At 40.1% G+C, this 23,090-nt stretch overlaps 2 protein-coding genes across 3 annotated transcripts in view; one reads left to right on the plus strand and one right to left on the minus strand.

The window, feature by feature from the left end:
- The window catches only part of SGCD (sarcoglycan delta), a 745,702-nt gene that overhangs the window by 27,080 nt on the left and 695,532 nt on the right, over positions 1–23,090 (minus strand). The gene's annotated exons all lie outside the window — the stretch shown is intronic.
- Positions 2,666–21,976, plus strand: HAVCR2 (hepatitis A virus cellular receptor 2). Of its 2 annotated transcripts, none has more exons than XM_033407922.2 (7): positions 2,666–4,605; positions 5,656–5,994; positions 6,800–6,967; positions 13,860–13,900; positions 15,577–15,703; positions 19,731–19,767; positions 21,431–21,976. In XM_033407922.2, the coding sequence occupies exons 1-7, from the start codon at positions 4,551–4,553 to the stop codon at positions 21,588–21,590; spliced, it is 927 nt and encodes a 308-aa protein (XP_033263813.1). In that variant the 5' UTR covers positions 2,666–4,550; the 3' UTR covers positions 21,591–21,976. The 2 variants fall into 2 exon arrangements, with proteins under 2 accessions (XP_033263813.1, XP_004281036.1); XM_004280988.3 differs by having other exon boundaries at positions 2,669–4,605; positions 6,884–6,967.

The following is a 23,090-nucleotide window of genomic DNA, read 5'->3' on the forward strand; positions in this document are numbered from 1 at the left end:
GGATGAAGTAGCCCTCTCAGTGCTGGGACCCAGTGCAGAGGGCAATGCTGAAAGCAACTTGATGCAAATGAGAGCACTGAGACCACACAAATAAAAGTAAAATAAAAATTAAAAGACTTGGGGTGTGTAAAGAAATGTTTTGTACCTTCTCCTGGATCCCACTGAGTTCATGATGTTCACAATCATCCATGAGTAAGACTTTCTTACTAGAGATATACCCACCAGAGGTACTGGCATTAACACATTGTATATATAGAGAGGTTTATAGAAAAATATCTGAAAGGAGACCTGTTTTGGTGATAGTGGATATTTCATGGTAGTGGGATCTGGCCTTTACTTTATTTATTTTTATTCTTATTTTATTTTTCAGAATTTTCTACAGTGACTATGACTTGTATAATAATAAAAAAAGTTTTCAAGTACTGTACAGGCACACAAGGTTACAAGCACCCTTAACGAAAGTCACATGGCTAGCTGTAATCTGTAGGTCAAGATTGAGCTCAAAGTTGCTTAACTTCTTACCCTTTATATCCAACCCCAGTGTCTACCTTTGCAAAATTTTGGGACTAATGATACATAGAACCTAACTGAGATGCTGTGATTTAAATGAGAGGATTTTTTATTCAAATTAAGTACATATAGGATTCCAGCTTTAGTGGGCATTATTGTCTCCCCCATATCCATTCCACTGTGACTCCCCCATTGTACAGGGTAGATTCTAATTGAACTGAGTTTTTCCAGGTGATCCCATCTGTATCGCCCATGCTTTCCTGTCTCCTGAGTAAAATTCTCTCACTTCCATTTTATGAATTTTGTCAAGTGGCCCCTTAGTTATCTATAAATGTGTAATTCTAATCACACATAATTCCAGTGTCTCCATTTGGTGTTTGGAGGCTATCTTTAAGGAGTCTAAGATTTTCTCTCCCTTTTCCTGCTGACGAAGGGAGAAAAGCAAAACAATTTCTATAGTAGTATCATATGCAATAGTTTTTTTGTAGTTATCCCTCCACATAATTATAGCCAACACTCAACTGTCCCTTAAGAAAATTTATGATATGACTTTCTAAACAGAATTTAGAAACTAATTAATTACAATACAAAAGACTTCTTTACCAAAAATACATTCAAGGGCTCCTTTTAAAAAGCAAACTTCTGTTGCACATAATTAAAGAATCATAGACCTTGATGGGCCTTTTATGATCATCTTTACAAATAAATTGAGACATGAAGTATTCTTTTCAAGGGAATGATCACTTTGTTATTTTCACCCAGTGTTTTCACCCAATGGGATCTATGTAGCCATAATAAAGAACGAGGACATTCTATATGAGCTGAAATGGAGAGGTGCTCAGCATAGAATGTGAAGTTGAAAAAGAAAGTTGCAAGCTGATCAATCTTAGCATCTCTAGATGTGGGGCAACCAGACAACTGTGATGGAATAGCACCAGCTGTGTATTCTTGCCAAAAAGTGGAACCTGAATCTAACCAAACCTCTAGAGCTAATCTTCATTTATAGGAAATACAAAGAAAAGAGGAATACTTTAAATGATGCCACAAGGAAACAGACAAACCTAGAAAATGGAAGAGTGCACAGGACAGTTGGTTTGTACAACTAGTCAATGGCAGGGGGAAAGGAGGGAAGATTGTCCTCAATTAAAAGAGACTTAAGTGTCATAACAACCAAATGCAATGTAGGGAGCTGTTTAGGTCTGGACTTAAACCTATAATAAAAGGACAATTTTGAGATAATCAGGGGAATTCGATTATGGACTGAAGAGTCAGGTGCTGCTAAAACATCATTATTAATTACGTCTTGTGTGATAATGATATTATGGTTATATCTAGAGTGTCAATTTTTTGAAAACAAGATGCACACTGAAGTCTGTAAGGGTGAAATTACATGACATCTGGGATTTATTTTAAAATGAAAGTCTGATGATTTTAAATTTGTGTATTGGGAGTATGTACTATTCTCTGCTTTTGGTATGTCAGAATTTTTTTTTTTTTTTTGCGGCACGCGGGCCTCTCACCGTTGCGGCCTCTCCCGCCGCGGAGCACAGGCTCCGGACGCCCAGGCTCAGCGGCCATGGCTCACGGGCCCAGCCGCTCAGCGGCATGTGGGATCTTCCTGAACCGGGGCACGAACCCGTGTCCCCTGCATCGGCAGGCGGACTGTCAACCACTGAGCCACCAGGGAAGCCCAATATGTCAGAAAATTTTTATATAAAATAGTAAATAGAAAATGCAAGGTGCAAAATGTATGTATGGTATGCTCTTTTGCTTAAGAAAGGAAGGAATAAGAATATATATTTTATTTTCTTGTGTTTGCATTGGGAGGATACACAAAAGACATGACAATAGAAACCTATAGGTTGGGTTGGGGAAATTAGTGGACTTGGAGGGGTGGGAATGAGGCTTCTTAATGTAAGCTTTTTATATTGCTTTAAACTTTAGCCATTTGGATGTATTACCTAAACAGTTTAAAAAAAAACAAGAAATAAAAGTTAAATGAACATGACAATGTTCAGAAACAGTCCTTTATACACAGAATAAAAGAAAGGGGTTAGAGTAGATTTCTAGGCTCCTTCATGTCTAGACTTCAATGAATTAATACATTGTTAATGTTTTATAAATTTGGACCCAGTAGCAATTCTAGAGATGAACAGAAAACAGAGTAATAATAAAAAAAAAACAAAAAACAAAAATCAGAACACAAAATCTGATGGCTAAAACTTTTAAGAGTGTTGCTTGAAGTCATGCTGTTAGTAAATCTAACCTCTGACCCCGTGTTTAATCAAGTCTGCCTTACACTTGAATATGGGCATTTGTTGGTTGTTTTTAGATATGTGGGCAGACATATTAAGGGCAGATATGAAATTCAAGAAACATGGTTTATAATGGAAAAAATCTGGAGCTTGGGGGACTCATGTTCTTATTTGAAATGACCAATCATGTACCTTTGGGCAAATCAATCTTTTCAGGTCTCAGTTTCCCTTATATATACAATGAAGAAATTGAACATGATCTCTTGAGTAACTGCTAGCTCTGTGGCACTATGGAAGTACACACATAGAACAAGCTGGATATTTATATTACATGCATTTAATAAGGTTTAAAGTGAATTACAAGGACTTCCCTGGTGGTGCAGTTGTTAAGCCGCCTGCCAATGCAGGCGACACGGGTTCGAACCCTGGTCCGGGAAGATCCCACATGCCGTGGAGCAACTAAGCCCATGCGCCACAGCTACTGAGCCTGCGCTCTAGAGCCCGTGAGCCACAACTACTGAGCCCACGTGCTACAACTACTGAAGCCCGCGCACCTAGAGCCTGTGCTCTGCAACAAGAGAAGCCACCGCAACGAGAAGCCCGTGCACCACAACGAAGAGTAGCCCCCGCTCACCGCAACTAGAAAAAAATAAAATAAAATAAATAAAGTCAATGACAAGGAAATTCAGGCAGACAAGACAGAGAAAGGCCACAGGGTTTTCAGAAACTATTTCATCGTGATCTCACTTCCCTTTTGTAAATAACCATTGGCTTTTAAGGTTTCCAGACAAAAGTTACTCTCCCAGGGCTGAGATTGTTTGGGTCTGAGATGTTACCTCAGTGATGGAGAGTGTGGCTGGAACTCAATACTTTCTGACAGTTAATGCCCGAAGCCTGTGGGGTGGGAGGAGAGGGGACATCTTGTGTATATGAGAGGAAATAGAACATTGAGGTCCCCTCAGTTCCCCCCACAGGAGGGGGAAGGAAGCATTGCAGAAAGGAATGCATTTTTCCTAAGTGGAAGAGTTTGGAAGTTCAGGTCAAAGTCAGAATATTAGAGCAGGGAGCTGTGCATATATCACCTAGCACAATTTTCTCATTTTATAAACTTTATAAATGAGGAGGCAGACCTAACAAGGTTATATGACATAGCCCAATTCGTGTTAGAGCAAAGGCTAAGAATTAGGCTCATGACTGGAGTGGAAAGGGCACCTAAACATGAGTATAAGGAATAGAACATTCATAGTGGTATTTCCCACCTCCTAGTCCAGTGCCTGACACATAGTAGGTGCTTCATAAACATTGGTCACAGGACTCACCAGTTGGCTGACTTGACTGAATGAATGCATGAGTGATACGTTTCTACCTGTGTTTCCAATAAATACTGTCCATTTCAAACAGAGGACTATATATTATTTCACCAGAGACAGTAGAGGGCTCACTCTACTTGCCAAGAGACACTTGATGAAGTAATCCTTTTCTTCCTCTGATTGTTGCTTCCTCTTTGTTGATGCGGACAGAATAAATGTCAGAGTCCTCACAGGATGTGTGTGGTCTAGCATAGGAGAGAAGCAGGGTTTCCTTTGCCGTCATCATAGACTTGACAGTGTTAATAGAGGAGTGATTGGTCGTCAGACATCTGGTGTGCTGGGCCTGCAGTTGGGAGAGTGGCCACTGCTCCTGTGACTGGGGAGGAGAGACAGTTCCAGGAAGTACCCAGTTCAGCTGGAGAATTAAAACGGCACCTAAACAGAGCCATTCTTTGCCTTTTCTTCTTCAGAACCCATGTTTTCACATTTTTCCTTTGACTGTGTCCTGCTCTTGCTGCTACTACTTACAAGTAAGTCTGGATTTTTGGAATTAGATAGTGCAAGATGAAGATGCAAGGATGGTCATCGTAATGCTAGCAAGAGCAAAAGTTTGGAAGCAACCTAAATGTCCACCAGTAGGGTAGTGGGTAAAGAAATTATGATATATCCATGATACAAACAGTGATGCTGACGAAACATAATGATATGAGATGTCTGTAAGTCATAAGGTGAATTGAAGAAAGCAAAGAGCAGAATAATGGGTATATTGGACTTCTCTGTGTGTGTGTGTGTGTGTGTGTGTGTGTGTGTGTGTGTGTGTGTGTTGCAGGGGAGTGGGAATACATGAATGCTTCTTAATGAATAGACTCTGGGAAAGGGAGCTGGGAAATGGAAAAGAGCAGGGAGAGGGAGTAGAGTTTTCATATACTTTTTATGCTGTTTGAATATGTGTGTGTACATATATATATATATAAATTAATATTCAACCTCACAACAGCCATACACTAACTTCTTATTCAGCCAAGCGTTTTTATTTATTATGTGCCTGGTGCTTGAAAAACAAAAGAGATTTGTGTTAGGATAACTGCGCTGTGTTGGTGAACAGACAACTAGCCCAGATGAGTGAGCTCTTTTCCTGGCCGACAATTACCCATTGTCTGATTGTCTGTTTCCATCAGCACTGCCCTTCGGTGTTCACAGGACAGGCCACAGTTCTCTCCTGGGGCACTGGTTTTCAAAGGGAGGTTTTGAGACCAGCCATATCAGCATGTCCTGGGAACTTGTTAGAAATACAAATTTTTGTCCCCCCACCCCCCGCCAAACTATTAAATCAGGAGCTCTGATTAGTATTTAATCAGATTAATTAACTCTAAACTCTGACTGTTGAGCCCAGCCGTCTGTGTTTGAACAAGGCTTCCTGGAGATTCCAGTGCCCCTCAAGTCTGAGAATCATTGCTGTAGTGAACTGTCCTCCAAACAGGATAGCAGTAGTGGTTTCCTCTTTATTCTGCAAGGCATTGCTTGCAGTTTTCTTGAAATGGAGCAGCCTCCCTCATTGCTCTCCTTCCCTCTTTCTGCAGGGTCTTTGGAAGGAGTATACGTGTCTGAGGTGGGTCAGGATGCTGATCTGCCCTGCGCCTACTCTCCACCCACCCCTGAGGATCTCGTGCCTGTGTGTTGGGGCAAGGGACCCTGCCCTTTGTTTCAATGTCACAGTTTGGTACTCAGCACTGATGGAAGGAACTTGAGCTATTGGACATCCAGCAGATACCTACTAAAGAGGAATTTCCGCAAAGGAGACGTGAGCTTGACCATAAAGAATGTGACTTTAGAGGACAGTGGGACCTATTGCTGCCGGATCCAATTCCCAGGCCTCATGAATGATCGAAAATCAAACCTGGAGTTGGTCATCAAACCAGGTGAGTGGACCTTTGCATACTTTCTTTCTGAATGAGATTTCCCTGTGGATCATATTAAATACACTGATTGGTCTCACCTCTGGTCTTCCCAATTAAAGCCCTCAGGTTGGGCCCCTAAGACCTAAAGTTTAACAGGCCTCACCAGCAATGCCCAGCCATGTTTAATTCCCTCCATCTATTTTGAACCTCATGGCCAGGATCTAGAGAATGGAGGAAAGGCCTAGATCAGCGGTCTGAGTACCTGAGTGGTCATTAAAATCACCTGGGGAACCTTTTAACTCCCACAGATGCTTGGGCTCCACCCCACAACCAGAAAAATCACCATCTCTGGAGGTAGAGCCTGAGTGCGGGGGTTTTACAAAGTCTACCCCTGATGATTCTCCCCCATGTGCAGCCAGGATTGAGAACCACTGGACTCTGCATGTGTCGGGGAGAGGGGGCATGTGTACTTGCATGTTTTAACATTTATAGAGCATGTACTTGGTGGCTGATGGAGCTAAGTTCCAATCTGACACTGCTTCTTACCAGCTATGTAATCTTGGGCAAGTTATTTAAACTCTGTGACCTCCTCCTCTGTAAAATATGATACTGCCGACCCTATAGGCCACTGGAAGGATTTTATGAGGTGTTTGATGAAAAACATTTACTGTGGCTGTAAGTTCCATTATTAACAATTAGACTGTGATAATGATGACTGTAACACACCTCTGTCAGACATTTGGATTGTCATACACTCTCAACGAAGGTGTGTTCAGGTAGGTTTGGAAGTTGAGCATGTGTTTCTCTTCTTTTGTTGTGTTTACAGTAATTTCTGCTGCCCCTTTGATTCCCTGCAACAAGCTCTCTGCTCTCAGAGAAGCCTCATCCTTACATTGGTTTCTGTCTTTAGCCAAGGTCAACCCTGCTGGGACTCCATGGAGGGACATCACTACAGCCTTTCCAAGGATGCTCACCACCGAGGGACCTGGCTCAGGTATATTACATATGGGGTCTAGGAGGAAGCCTTTAGTTGGTTTCTGAGTTAAGAGGATTTTGAATATGGGGAAAACATGAGAAAACAGTTTGAGTTTTCTCAAACTGTGCACCCAAGATAGTGTTTGAGGTGAGGGAGGTGGTGGAAGTAAATTTGTGCTGGGAAAAAGGAGCCCTGGGCTAGGGTTCTAAATTAGTCAGGAGTAGCTCTCAGACCTGGGCCAAAGCCTTTCGCTTCTCTGGAAAGCAACTGCCTCTTCTGTCTGAGGTATGGGTTCAGAGACTTTTGGATCTTACCACCCAGTATAATTCCCAACCCCCAAAAAAGAATTTTGATGAGCTATGTATTTTGCCAAACAAGGAAAGAAAAATTTCTACTATTGCCACCCCTGCATTAAAAAAAAGGGACACTTTTAAATTAAATAAGTTTAATCTAATGAAAAACTCATTACGCTGTCCTTATTATTTTCTGATTTACTCCTGGACTGGTGATGTTTTCATGAACTGACCCCAGTCCATGTTTGGTGTAATCTGGATTAGGTGATTTCAAGAATCCCTTCTAACTGGAATAAAGTCCATCATCTTCCTCAGATTTTGACCTCAGAAGGAGCAGTTAATTCTTCAACTAATTCAACAAGGACTTTTCCCTGCCGCTTTGGAAGAGAAGATAGGGTCGAAAGAGCAGAACTCAGGTCACGTTGATCAGGGAGGTTAATCTTAAATATTTCCTGTCAGAGTCCTGGTCTCCCTAAACTCTCTGGAGCTCAGTCTTTCATTCTGTAAAATGAGGTTAATAATAGGTAAATTCCAAATCCTAATCTCATAAATCTCAGATTTAAATAAGGAAGCGTGTCTAAAGTGCTTAGCCCAGTGTCTGATCATGGTACATACTCAATACATGTTAGTTATTGTCATTATCGGTAAGATCCAGAGGCAGAATGAGATTGTGGTTAAGTATGTCAGTGACAGGCAGGATGGGTTCTAATGTCAGCTTTTTGTATTAGTTTCATGAACTCAGTTATGTTGCTCAAACTCTGTGAGGCTCAATTTCCTTACCTCTACAATGAGGGTAATTCCAGTGCCTATGTCATAAGATTGTTGTAAAGATTGATGTGATCATGTATGTAAAGCACTCAGCATAGTGCCTGGCCCAGAGAAAGCACTCAAATATTAATTATTATTATAGATATTAACATCAGCTCTCTAGAGGTTCAATCTGTGGTGGTTCTTTAGTCACTGGTAGCCAACATCTCTTATGAAATTAGTGAGGAAATTAAATATGGTGGAAACAGATGATCGCCCACGTAGTGGGCTAACCAAATCATACATGTGTTCATCATATGCCATTGTTATATTTTAAAGAATCCTACAACTATAGACCTAGAAGAGACTTGAAGGATCCCACTTTCCCATCTCGTGTTTCAAGGTTCTTTACAACATCACTCCCAAGTTGGCATTCGCTGTATGCTTACACACCTTCTGAGATGGAGAGGTAGCTTCCTCACAACACAGTGCATGTTTTTTTAGAAGTGTCTATACCATAACCAGAAGTGTCCTTCCTTTCAGTTTTTACTTGTTTGTTCCTTCCCTTTAGGGCAACAGAAATGGAGCCATCTTTTGCATCTGAGAATATAGGCAGAGTACCTACAATCTCTGAGCTTTTCAAAGGCCTGAGAAAATACTTAAACAAAGAAAGGCAATGGCTCCAGACTATGAAAATCAAATGGAAAATTGAAATTAATTAGTATTTAATGACATGACTATAATATGTAATATTATTTCAGTTAGTTACATGCAAGTCAACTTGTGTGTAGTTACACCTTTTCTTTAGTGTGTAATGTGGGTACTTTTTTGTTCAGTTTTGCAATTCTTTTTTTTTTTAAATTTTTTATAACATCTTTATTGCAGTATAATTGCTTTACAATGTTGTGATAGTTTCTGCTGTATAACAAAGTGAATCAGCTATACCTATACATATATCCCCATCTTCCCTCCCTCTTGTGTCTCCCTCCCGCCCTCCCTATCCCATCCCTCTAGGTGGACACAAAGCAGCAAGCTGATCTCCCTGTGCTATGCGGCTGCTTCCCACTAGCTATCTATTTTACGTTTGGTAGTGTATATATGTCCATGCCACTCTCTCACTTCATCCCAGTTTACCCTTCCCCCTCCCCGTGTCCTCAAGTCCATTCTCTACATCTGTGTCTTTATTCCTGTCCTGCCCCTAGGTTCTTCAGAACCATTCTTTTTTCATTTAGGTTCTATATATGTGTTAGCATACGGTATTTGTTTTTCTCTTTCTGACTTACTTCACTCAGTATGACAGACTCTAAGTCCATCCACCTCACTTCAAATAACTCAATTTCATTTCTTTTTATGGCTGAGTAATATTCCATTGTATATATGTGCCACATCTTCTTTATCCATTCATCTGTTGATGGACACTTAGGTTGCTTCCGTGTCCTGGCTATTGTAAATAGAGCTGCAATGAACATTGTGGTACACGACTCTTTTTGAATTATGGTTTTCTCAGGATATATGCCCAGTAGTGGGATTGCTGGGTTGAATGGTAGTTCCATTTTTAGTTTTTTAAGGAACCTCCATACTGTTCTCCATAGTGGCTGTATCAATGTACATTCCCACCAACAGTGCAAGAGGGTTCCCTTTTCTCCACACCCTCTTCAGCATTTATTGTTTGTAGATTTTTTGATGATGGTCATTCTGACTGGTGTGAGGTGATACCTCATTGTAGGTTTGATTTGCATTTCTCTAATGATTGGTGATGTTGAGCATTCTTTTATGTGCTTGTTGGCAATCTGTATATCTTCTTTGGAGAAATGTCTATTTAGGTCTTCTGCCCATTTTTGGATTGGGTTGTTTGTTTTGTTGATATTGAGCTGCATGAGCTACTTGTAAATTTTGGAGATTAATCCTTTGTCAGTTGCTTCATTTGCAAGTATTTTCTCACATTCTGAGGGTTGTCTTTTTGTCTTGTTTATGGTTTCCTTTGCTGTGAAAAAGCTTTTACGTTTTTTTTTTTTTTTTTTTTTTTTTTGCGGTACGCGGGCCTCTCACTGTTGTGGCCTCTCCCATCGCAGAGCACAGGCTCCGGATGCGCAGGCTCAGTGGCCATGGCTCACGGGCCCAGCCGCTCCGTGGCATGTGGGATCTTCCCGGACTGGGGCACGAACCCGTGTCCCCTGCATCGGCAGGCGGACTCTCAACCACTGAGCCACCAGGGAAGCCCACCTTTTAAGTTTTATTAGGCCTCATTTATTTATTTTTGTTTTTATTTCCATTTCTCTAGGAGGTGGGTCAAAAAGGATATTGCTGTGATTTATGTCATAGAGTGTTCTGCCTGTATTTTCCTCTAAGAGTTTTATAGTGTCTGGTCTTACATTTAGGCCATTCACATTTAGGTCTTTAATCCATTTTGAGCTTATTTTTGTGTATGGTGTTAGGGAGTGTTCTAATTTCATTCTTTTACAAGTAGCTGTCCAGTTTTCCCAGCAGCACTTATTGAAAAGGCTGTCTTTTCTCCATCGTATATTCTTGTCTCCTTTATCAAAAATAAGGTGACCATATGTGTGTGGGTTTATCTCTGGGCTTTCTGTCCTGTTCCATTGATCTATATTTCTGTTTTTGTGCCTGTACCATACTGTCTTGATTACTGTAGCTTTGTAGTATAGTCTGAAGTCAGGGAGTCTGATTCCTCCAACTCTGTTTTTCTTTCTCAAGATTGCTTTGGCTTTTTGGGGTCTTTTGTGTTTCCATACAAATTGTGAAATTTTTTGTTCTAGTTCTGTGAAAAATGCCCTTGGTAGTTTGATAGGGATTGCATTGAATCTGAAGATTGCTTTGGGTAGTATAGTCATTTTCACAATGTTGATTCTTCCAATCCAAGAACATGGTATCTCTCTCCATCTATTTGTATCATCTTTAATTGCTTTCATCAGTGTCTTATAGTTTTCTGCATATAGGTCTTTTGTCTCCTTAGGTAGGTTTATTCCTAGTTATTTTATTCTTTTTGTTGCAATAGTAAATGAGAGTGTTTCCTTGATTTCTCTTTCAGATTTTTCATCATTAGTGTATAGGAATGCAAGAGATTTCTGTGCATTAATTTTGTATCCTGCTACTTTACCAAATTCATTGATTAGCTCTAGTAGTTTTCTAGTAGCATCTTTAGGATTCTCTGTGTATCCTGTCATCTGCAGTGACAGCTTTACGTCTTCTATTCCAATTTGGATTCCTTTTATTTCTTTTTCTTCTCTGATTGCTGTGGCTAAAACTTCCAAAACTATGTTGAATAATAGTGGTGAGAGTGGACAACCTTGTCTTGTTCCTTGTTTTTCTTTCTGACTTACTTCACTCTGTATGGCAGACTCTAGGTCCATCCACCTCACTACAAATAACTCAATTTCATTTCTTTTTATGGCTGAGTAATGTGGGTACATTTACTATGCTTGCTATAAAGTGGAGAGGAGCCTTAACAAGTAGGAGTCCGAAGGGTCTTTGAAGCTCCTAAACCCACTTTGAACACAGAATAAATGCAATCTCTCTTCCACCTGAAGAAGGCAGGACTGCATCATGGATGAATCCTTAGCTTCGGAGGTAGACTTGGTTTGAATCTCAGATTTGCCAATTAATAGCTGTGTGATTTGGACAAAGTACTTCTCTGAGACTCAGTTTCTTTATTTAAAAATTGAGAAAATAATAGTACCTACCTATTGTGGTGAAGATTAAAAGATATTGTGCACATAAAGTGTGAAGCACCATGTCTGGCACATAATACATGCTAGATGGTAACTATTAAATTTATATACTTTTAAAATCATCACGTGCCTCCCCCATTGTCGTCTCCCCCCACCCCCCAGTCTCGGGTCCTCAAGGAAAAACATTGTAACTTTCACCAACTGTCCCACCCATCTTGGTTGATGTCTACCTATGTGAAAATAAGGTGTGATAACCCAACAGTGCTCTATTTTATTGATCATTTTCACTGTAAAATGAAATTAAAAAAAAAAAGTTAGACAGTCTTACCATTTAAGCCAAGAAAAGTAACTATAGGGAGGCAGAAACTGGATTTACACTAGAAAATGTTGTGTGTGGTTAAGATACATGTTTACTTAGTAGTTTCACCAGTGTGGTTTTTAAATTCCTTTTGGGAAATAGGAGCTAAGGTAAGTGAAAGTGGAAGATAATCTCTTTCCTTTCCTTTTTTTTTTTTTTAAACTTTAGGCTGAGAATATGCTTTTATAATATTAAAATTAGAGTCTGTAAACCAGTTCTACATTAAAAGGTTTAGACTTCTAAGCTTCCAGAAAGTGACCTTGACATTTAGAAAGTTTCAGATCCTCTGACTCACACAGAAAAATACGTTGGCATGGTTAATCTTCCCAAAGCTGACAACTTATTGGTTTTTAGAATGCAGTGTTTACGAGGTCAGGGCCTGTGCGCATCTTGTTCACTGTTCTGTCCCTGTCCCCCGTGCCTGGCATAGAGTGGGGGTGTAGTACATGTTCATCGAATGGATAGGCAGATGACTAACTAAATGAATGAAAAGGAAAGAAGGTGAGCTGGCAGCTGGGCAGTGTGGAGGCTTCATAATCACAGTGCCGAGATGAGCCTTGTTGGAGGCAGCACAGTTAAGAGTGTGTGCTTAAAGCCACGTGGACCTAAATTGGAAGGCCATTTCTGTTATTCACTAAGCTGTGTGACTTTGGGTAAGTCACTTAGCTTCCTAATTCTCAGCTTCTTCATCTCTGTAATGGGACTAATAGTCCCTACTTTAAGATAGTTGTTTTGAATGCTAAATGAGATACTTCCCTTGAAGAATTTAGTACAATGCCTGTTCATGGTAAATTATAGTTACAGTTATTATTATTTTCAATTTTTTAGGGAACAAAATACCCTGTCTTACTCTTAATGAGTAAATGTTAAATTTTTTTTAAAGAAAATTAACTTTTGTTACCTTTCAAATTCTAACCATGCCACATCTTCTTTATCCATTCATCTGTTGATGGACATTTGTACAATGGAGTATTACTCAGTCATAAAAAAGGATGAAATAATGCCATTTGCAGCAACATGGATGGACTTTGAGATTATCATACTAAATGAAGTAAGCCAGACAGAGAAAGGCAAATATCATATGATATCACTTATATGTGGAATCTAAAAAAAATGATACATACGAACTTATTTACAAAACAGAAATAGACCTACAGACATAGAAAACAAACATATGGTTACCAAAGGGGAAAGGGAGAAGGGAGGGATAAATTAAGAGTTGGGGATTAACATATACACACTACTATATGTAAAACAGATAATCAACAAGGACCTACCGTATAGCACAGGAAACTATACTCAATATTTTGTAATAACCTATAAGGGAAAAGAATCTGAAAAAGAATATATATATATTCTGAATCACTTTGCTGTACACCTGAAACTAACACAACATTGTAAATCAACTATACTTCAATTAAAAAAATGAACAAAATAAATATTAGAGAACAGTTATTTGATCTAAAAAAAGTCTAATTATAATGCCTGCCTCTGTGTTATCAGTGTTGTTGGAATTTTGAAGACCCCTTTAGGGCCCTGAGGACACAACAAACCACATATTCAAAATAGGTTTTCCTGGAAGAAGTCTCCAATTCATAGAACATAAGTAGTTGGGTACATCATCTGGACGAAAAAAATGTGGTCATCCTGAAGTTGATTTGTACGTGTTCAGTAAGTTTTGTTTGTCTCTCAGTTAATTATTTTGAAGATAATGGAGTAGAATTAATTTCAAATAGGATTATAGGTAGCTTTTAAGATTTAAAAAAACTCATATAAAAGAAAGCATTCTTAACTGTTCTACTGGCTATTTTTCTTCTTTGTGGCAGAGACACAGACACTGGAGACCCTCCATGATAAAAATCAAACAGTGAGTAACTGTGTGTGTGAGCTGACCTTATGCTCAACTCAGAGGAAAAAAAGTATGGCTTTAGACTTCCTTCCTGCCCACTCATTCCTTGGGGGAAAATGCCTTAATCTCCCTTGGCTTCAGGTTCCTTGGCTGTAACATGTTGCTGATAACTGTTGTAACTGCAAGTCCTGTTGTAAGGATGGAGTGGGGTGATGCATGTAAAGTGCCTGTCACATAGTAGGTGCTGGAAAACCAAAAGGAAGAAGCATTAGCATTTTGTCCTTATTCTCAAATTTCACAGCTGTATACCACTGTGGAGGGTTCGGACACCCTCCATCACCCCAGAGTATGTTTCTCCTTCCTTCCATTGCAACCCTAATGACAAAGATTGTTTGTTTAAATTTATTTATTTATGATAAGACACCAGGCAAGAATATTCTAAGCCAAGAACTTAGGTATCTAACTAAAAATAAAGCAGTATTTTAATCGACCACCATTTTAGTGTCTCCCACCTTCTCAGAGTAAAAGGGAAAACCACTAAAACAGGGGTCCCCAATCCCCGGGCCATGGACTGGTACTGGTCTGAGGCCTGTTAGGAGCTGGGCTGCACAGCAGGAGGTGAGCAGCGGGCGAGCAAGCGAAGCTTCATCTGCCGCTCCCCATCGCTCGTGTTACCGCCTGAAGCATCCCCCCTCCATCCCCCCCAACCCCGGTCTGTGGAAAAATTGTCTTCCTTGAAACGCCAAAAAGGTTGGGGACCACTGCATTAGAGAACAACCTGATAGCAGTGACTGGAAAATTCTTTGAGGACGTATCCAGGAGTCTGCATTCATTTAACTCAATCTCTGACCCAGTGTCAAGCATTTTTTGTTTGTCCTGTCTTCTTTGCAATCCAGGTCTGCCTTTTCAGTACCTCTGTGTGCCCACAGTGCTTACTGCAAGTGACCTTGCACGGTGCATTCCTGCAGTAAATGTCTGTTGAATAAATGGAAGACTTAATTCCTTGACGTTGTTTTAAAAGTGTTTACCATTACTCTTTTTAAAGGAGGAACATGAAGTGAAATTTTAGAAGCAGTATGTTCGCTGTGACTGAGTTAACAAAATATCTAATTAATTAGAGCAATAGCAATAATAGCTACCACTGATTGAGATTTATCCTGTACCAGGCTCTGTGCCAAGCATTTTCTGGTTTTCGTCACTTAATTTTCCTGATAACTCTACACAGCTCTTCCTGATGACACAGCTCTTTGGTGACAGAACTGGGATTTGAACCCAAGACAGTCTGGCTGCAAATTCCTAGCTTTAAAATCACTGTCTTTCTGTGAAAGTTGGGGTTTCATGGCAAGACACCAAATTTAGACCACTCTGAAACTCCCTGGGAACACCAGGGAATCATCAATGAACAGGGCCCCACTTTTTATGTGAGGAAAGGGGAGTCCATTTACTAAGGCTGCTTCTCCACCCACAGCACAGACAGGCACCTCTTATTCCCTTGCTAACTCCAAAGATTCAGCTAATCCCTTTCTTTGGGTGGTTTGAGGCTTGTCTAGAAGGGGACAGATCATGAGTCATTTCAAGGTCCCTGCATTCCTGAGATACTGTGAAAGGGATGGTCCCATGCATAAGTCATGAGCCTGGCTGGGCAGACAATGGATTTCTGGTCATTTGCTGCAATTCTGTTTGTGTTTCCGTAGGAAATATCCACACTGGCTAATGAGTTACAAGACATGGGCGCCACCACCAGAATAGGCCTCTACATCGGAGCAGGGGTTTCTGCTGGGCTGGCTCTCGTTCTTATCTCTGGTGCTTTAATTCTCAAATGTAAGTCATTTGATGGTGCTTCTCTTTCCATCTGATAAGGAACTGTTAATATAGGAACCAACACAAGCCTAAGATAGAACTATTAGTTTATATTTATACCTACAGGTGATTAGAATAAATACTCTTTAGTCCTTCCAAACCTCAACAATAATAATAGCTCATTTTTATTCAGTGCTTGCCATGTAACAGGCATGTTTTGTATTTATTATTGTCACCATCTTATATAAGGTAGATAGCACTGTTATTCCTATTCTTATAGCAGAGGAGAGTAACGTTTAGAGACAGTAAGCTTTCAAGGTTTTCTCAAGGTTTCAGAATCAATAAGTGGCAAAGCTGGAATTCAAATTCAAGCAGGTTGATTCTAGTACCTGTTTTTTTATCTTTTGTTAAGAAAATAAACCTTTTTAATTCATGAACATGTCCAGTTTTATTAGGAAGCACAACAACGACAATCACTTTCTTCTGTGCATTTTTCTATCTTATTTATTTCTCAGGCATGGTTCTTTAAAGAGGGGTAGCAGGTTCCTTTAACGCTGGGTCATGCCCAGAGTCGCAGCGTTTGTATTTTCCTCCATTGTGGCACTCAGCACACATATTTTATTTCTAAGTTACTTATCTTTATTAAAAAAAATTAAGTATGATTTATATGCAATTAACTGTATATTTAAAGTGTGTTCAACTTGATGAATTTCAATAGATGGTTTCACCCAGGAAACCATCACCACAATCAATGCCCAAACACTTCCATCACCCCGAAAGCCTCACATACTTTTATAACTGTGATATATTCTCTTCTCTTTGGTGCAGAGACCAAGGCCTTATACCACTATTATTTTATCAGCCTTTCTTACTAATACATAAACATCAACTATGTGTAGGGTTACAAACCATTCCGAATTTTCCCAGGATTGAAGGAGGTTCCTAATGTGTGGGTTTTCAGTGCTAAAACTGGAACAGTCCAGGGAAAACTGGGAAGAGTTGCTCATCCTGTGTGGCTTGAAGCTGCCAAGTGCTTTCTGTGCATTAAATCCTCATAACTACCCTGTTGAGAAAGGTACTAATACTATTCTCATGTACCAGTTGGAGAACCAGTGTGCTAAAAGGTTAAGTAACTTGCCCAAAGCTACACAGTTAATTGATAGAGGATTTGAAACTGGGGCTGTCTTGCTCACCATTTTGTTACTCTGCCATTAATGGTAAATGGATTGCTGAGAGGAAGAAGCTACTCACCCCCACTTACCTGGGTTTATGGAGAGATAGCAGTGGAGTTTGGAAATTGACCACATGAATATGGAGTCTACAGGTTGATAAGGAGCAATGACCACACCCACTTTTTGAGTTTTGCCGAGGCCTGGATATTAGGGACTGTTCTGGTTTGTGTAGAGGGTATGCAAGCAGGGTGATGAGGAGTGGGAGAAGTCATGTTTTGTGCACACATATGATTACTCCCAAAACATGACTACATGGAAGAATAGATGGGAAAGTTGTATTCCATTTGCACTTTTCCTTAGAAGTTGCTGGAGAGAATCATACAACCAAGGGGATAGGTTTTTAAGTCATGACATCAAAGCCATAAATTGGTACTCAGTAATGCCCAGCAATCCTGGATGTTTCTAGTGCACTGTCTGAGATGAGCATCACATACTTCATTGCTGCTCAAATCTCCCTCGCCTCTCACTGCACTGATGAAGTATTAAAAGCCTGTTTCAACCACTTTGCCTCAGCCAAGACTTCGTTCTTCCTGTGATCACTTTCTCCAGAATCATCTCTCTCTCCATTCCTGTTTATGCTATTTTTATTAGTATAAAAATATGGCCTAGTTCACACATTTCTCTCCAGTGACTCCCATTTCTCTGCTCTCCTTTACAGCCGTATTTCTCGGATGAGTTGTTCCTACCTCTCACCCCTCCGCACTCTTTAACCACGCCCCCTCCCAATTTAGCTTCTACACCTGAAGTGCCATGGAAATAGTTTCAGTCAAGCTCACCAGTGACCTCCATTTTGCTAAATCCTGTAGATACCTCTGTCTTCATTGTAGTACGTCTTTCAGCAATAACTAAGTTGACTCTCACTCATTCTAAAAAGTCTTCCTTCTCTTGGCTTCTGAAACACCAGTGTCTTCACTAGCCACACCTTTCAGTCATTTTTGTTATTTTCTCTTCTTCAGCATGATCTTTAGATGTTGTGATTCCCCAGGGCTGGCCCTTTTCCTCTCTCCATGCCCTCTGGCTGATGACGACCTATATTTCCATAGACTTAAATGTCATCCTTAATTTCTCTCTCCAGCACTCAAAGGTGTTGATACTGATTGGCCAGCTGTCCAGTTGTTATCTCCACTTAGATGTGTCCCACACTGTGTCAAGAAAGGAGCTCTAGAGTCTATATTCCACCTTTTTAGAACCCAACCTCCCCCTCCCTGATCTTCTTCATCATAGTGTTTCATTATCATACATCTGGTTGCTTAAGCCAGAGAGCCAGAAGCCATCCTTGAATCCCCTCTTTCATCACTCCTAATACACAATCCAACTTCACTTTCCCGCACTTTCTCCAAATCATATCTAAAATCCATTCATAATTCTGCATCTCTCTTTCACCACCTTACTCTGAGGCAGTTCTCTACTTACCTCCTCATTTTTTCATACCTCCTTTTAATTCATTCTCCACACAGCAGCCAGAGTGATTGTCTTAAAACCCAGTCAGATCATATTTCTGGCCTTCAGTTATTTCCTATGTCTTAGAATAAAATCCAAACTCCTGATTATGACTTACAAGGTCCTATAGTATCTAGCCCAGCCTCCCTCTCAGACCTTACCTTGTGCCACTCTCTTATTCCAGCCATGCTTTCAGTTTCAGCCACTCACTACTATCTTTACCAGGGCTTTACTCGATCCAGAATGCTCACCCCGGCTTTTCATTTGGCTGACTCATTCTCTTCTTTCAGAACTGAGCTTAAAGATCATTTTTTCTGAGAATTCTTTCCTGATTACCTTCTTGATTATCTATTCCAGTGCATTGTTGTTTTTTTTAAAAATTGAAATACAGTTGATTTACAAATTGTGTTAGTTTCAGGTATACAGCAAAGTGATTTCAGTTATATACATATATATATAAAATATATATATATATTTTTTCAGATTCTTTTCCATTATAGGTTATTATAAGATATTGAGGGCTTCCCTGGTGGCGCAGTGGTTGACGGTCCGCCTGCTGATGCAGGGGACACGGGTTCGTGCCCCAGTCCGGGAAGATCTCACATGCCGTAGAGCGGCTGGGCCCGTGAGCCATGGCCGCTGAGCCTGCGCGTCCGGAGCCTATGCTCCGCAACGGGAGAGGCCACGGCAGTGAGAGGCCCGCGTATCGAAAAAAAAAAAAAAATTGAGTATAGCTCCCTTGCTATACAGTAAATCCTTGTTGTTTATCTATTTTATATATAGTGGTGTGTATCTGTTATTCCCAAACTCCTAATTTATCCCTACCCCCCCCTTCCCTTTGGTAACCATAAGTTTGTTTTCTGTGTCTGTTTTATAAATAAATCCATTTGTATTATTTTTTAGATGTCACATGTGTGCCATCATATAATATTTGTCTTTGTCTGATTTACTTCACTCAGTATGATAATCTCTAGGCCCATTCATTTTGCTGCAATACTTTTCTTTCTATTACATCACAATTTGAAATTATTTTATTTTTCCCATTTACTTTTTTTTTCTTAAATGCCTCTCTCACTAGAAGACAAGTTTCATGATGTCAGGGCTCATAGTTCACCTTTGTGTCCCTGGTGCTTAGCATACTACCAGCCACGTAGTGGGCGCTCCCTACATTTGTTAAATATGAAAAATGCATCTTCATTACTTTTAGCATAGTTTATGTAATAAATCAAGACGCATATCAGTGGTTTGATTTAATTCAATCTAATAGGTAGACCAGACTTCCCTAAACAATCTTTGCCTCCAGTTAGCTCATTTTATTTATCTCATTTACTTTATGAAAGCATTTTAAATTGACTTTTCTTCACCTTTTTACCTAGGGTATTCTGATAGCAAAGAGAAGATACAAAATTTAAGGTAAGAATAATGCGTGCAGTAGTGGAAGTTGGGAATCTTGGATATTCCTACTTTAATCTGGGCTTTGATCTTTGCTCTTAGAAGTCCTGCCCTGAGACTTTGGGATCTAAATTTTTACTACTTCCTTTTTGCTTTAGGCCTAGATTTATGAAATGCAAATTTAACATGCTGCTCGGTTTTATTCTTGATCCCTAATCCCTCTAGCTTCTTTAGTCCTAAAGTTAAGGTAGAGAATTTGTCTCCCATTGATAGGAAATGCTTATATATTTCTGATTAAAGGGCTTTTTCAGTGAACTGACCCTTCAGCTGATTGAGTACTTACTACATCCGGGTTCTGGGTGGCCACTGGTTTATAGACGTGAACAAGAAACTCAGAATCTACTCTCAGGGCTTTTACAACCCAGCCCAGCTCTTCTTAACTCTGATTGCCTATTAGAATCATCCAGGGCACTTAAGCATACTATTGTCAACCCCAGAGCAAATAAATCAGAATCTTTGGGGATGAGGCCTAACCATAGGTATTGTTCTAAAAACTTTCAAGAAAAAAGTGATTCTGTCCACTGCATACTCTCTAAACCACTAATAATTTTAGACTAAATCTAGATCGTATAGTTATGAAGACAAAATAGTCTGCAGTAAAAAAGTCAAATAAGATCAAATAAAATATTTAATTATCAATGGCTTTATATTTTCTGTGTCAGTATTCTTTATTAGAGCTGAAACTTGAAATGTGGTAATATCAATAGGTAATATTTACATGCAATAATTCATTCTTTATGAAATTATTTGGTTAATGTTCATCTCCACCTATAAATGTAAACTCCATAGAAAATTAGGAACTTGTCTGCCACATTAACAACTGTATCTCCTAGCACACACCTAATTCTTAGTATGCATTTGATATTTGAGGATTGAATGAATAAACGTTCCTTACAGCAGCCCTGTGAGATAGAGTATTTATTCCCATTTTATAGATGAGGACCCTGAGACACTAAGTTTACTAATATACAGCCTCTAGGGGATTTTTGTGTTTTGTTCACTGTTGCATCTCTTGATGCATGGAACAGTATAAACATGTTAAATAGTTCTTGAATGAATAAATGAAAAAAGCAAATCCAACTTACCCAAGATCACATGGGTGGAAAGCAACAGAGGCAGAATTCGAACTCAAGTCTCATTGGATCCATAACACATTCATTTCTTTTACTTTTTGAAATTGTTCAAGCTGACATAATAATTGAAATAATAGTGCAAGGAACAGTAGAACCCTTCATCTATGCGTGTCATTTAATATTTTGTCACATTTGCTTTACCTGTTTCTCTATTTACATACATATTTTTTTTTCTGAACCATTTGTAAAGGTGTTTCAGACATCGTGACATTTCACCTAAACACTTCAGTCTGCACTTCCTCAGAATAAGGACATTCTCTTAGATAACACAATGCCATTTGTATACCTAAGAAAATTCAGATTAATTTGAATTTGTGCAGTTATTCCCCAGACTATTTTCATTACTATTTTATGTTTCCCCTGCCTAGTCAGGACCTGATCAAGGGTCATATACTGCCTTGGTGGCTATCTCTTCAGCAAAGCCTATTCTTTTAACTCTATTCCATGTTGCCTGGGATGCTTAACTCAACTGCATCACTTTATTTCCACAGCCTCATCAGTTTGGCCAACCTCCCTCCCTCGGGGTTAGCAAATACAGCAGGAGAGAGGACACATCCAGAGGAAAACATCTATACCATTGAGGAGAACGTATATGAAATGGAGGATCCATACAAGTATTACTGCTCCGTCAGCAGCGGGCAGCAGTCCTGACAACCCCTGGGCTGTTGTCTTTCAACGCCACCAGATTCACCACTTCCTTTTGGGGTTTGGTGTTATCTTCTTTGAAAACTATGAGATGGCTCACCTGACTGGTTTTAGAGGTTCTGTCCTTGGCCACTGAGCAGAGTTTTTCCATGTTCTAAAGATAAGGAGCTCACCCGAGGATTGAACTGGGACCAGCATTGTACTTAGACAGGCACAACATTACCTCTGTGTTCCCGCCACCCAACTCGGAGGCTGCTAATCAGGGCATTAGAGCTCAAATGGGCTTTTATAGAGAGTAGGAATTCTTAATATGGGGTCTCTGGAATTCCAGATATTCAGTTATATGGTGTGTCCATGAAGCTTCTGAAAATACAGGGGAAATTATGTGCTGAGATACGTGTGTGTCTTTTTCGGTACAGGAAGTCTAAAGGGGCCGCCGATTCTCAAAGAGCTCTGTGAACCGTAGCAGGTTCAGAAACTATTGGAGTAGGAGTAGATGGTCTTGAAGGTTCCCTTTGAGTCTCAAGGTTGATGCTTCTTTGAATGTTGACTCTGTGACAGTAAGTGCCAGTGCACAGTTCTCCTTGGCCTAAGTTAAGAAGACTGCCCAGCAAGGCCTGTGGTGTGGCAGGTGCTCCTGGAGAAAGAGGAAGTATGCTTAGTGTGTGTTGACAGGTTTTGCTTGGGGTGCACTCAGGGGAAGATCTCTGACCAACTTCTCCATTCATGGAGAGAACTGGAACTGTGTTTCTCACAAAAGAAGAAGCAATGACTGGGACACAAATTCTGTTTCCTGGTGGAAAGTAGGTAAAGGGCTCCAGCCATCTGTATTTGTCCCTGTCAGATCCCCTGATGGAAAGACAATGGCCCTTAAGCTTTAGTTCCAAGATGGTAGAGAGTAGGTCTATCTTGCCTATTTGCTTCCTCCCCAGTCTTGGCACAGCTCTGACACATAATACGGATAGAAATTTACTAAACATCTTTGGAGTGAAAAAATTAAAGAAGCAGAAAGGTAGATTCCTGGGAAGACTTTTCCATTGGAGAGCTCAGATAGAGCTTCACTTGTTGGGGAACTCGAAAATACTCCTAAGCTCCCTTTTCTGCTCTTGTCAAGCATCTGCTCTTCTCAGCATCCTCTCCCTTCTCAGACCCTTGGAAGTGTGTTATTGTCTTTTTCCCCCTTTCTGCTGAATGAATCAACAATAGGGACCTGTCGCTGCCTGAAAACTGCCTTCCCCAGGTGATGACTGAGCTGCTACTGCATTGCATGCAGGAGATGTTGGTCACCAAGGATGCAGGCAGCCTGTCTGTTGCAGTGTTTGGGCTGCATCTGGGCAGTATCGGGAAGCACTGGCTTTCTACAGGGAGATCAGTTTGCAAAGTTCCAGGCAGTAGCTTTTAAACAAGCTGAAAAATTAAGTGTTTTAAATTTATGAAATTCTAGAGGGAAGGGACCACAGAAAACATATGAACCAGATTAATGATTCCCCCACAAAAGGGATTCTT

Source organism: Orcinus orca, chromosome 3 (genome assembly GCF_937001465.1).
Source record: "Orcinus orca chromosome 3, mOrcOrc1.1, whole genome shotgun sequence".
NCBI classification, from domain to species: Eukaryota; Metazoa; Chordata; class Mammalia; order Artiodactyla; family Delphinidae; genus Orcinus; species Orcinus orca.

Bases quoted from the DNA above. Each gene is read 5' to 3' on its own strand.
- HAVCR2 (XM_033407922.2), top strand. From the start codon at position 4,551: ATGTTTTCACATTTTTCCTTTGACTGTGTCCTGCTCTTGCTGCTACTA. The intron at 5,995-6,799 runs GTGAGTGGACCT...TTGTGTTTACAG, and splicing joins GGAGTTGGTCATCAAACCAG to TAATTTCTGCTGCCCCTTTG. The intron at 15,704-19,730 runs GTAAGTCATTTG...CTTTTTACCTAG, and splicing joins TGGTGCTTTAATTCTCAAAT to GGTATTCTGATAGCAAAGAG.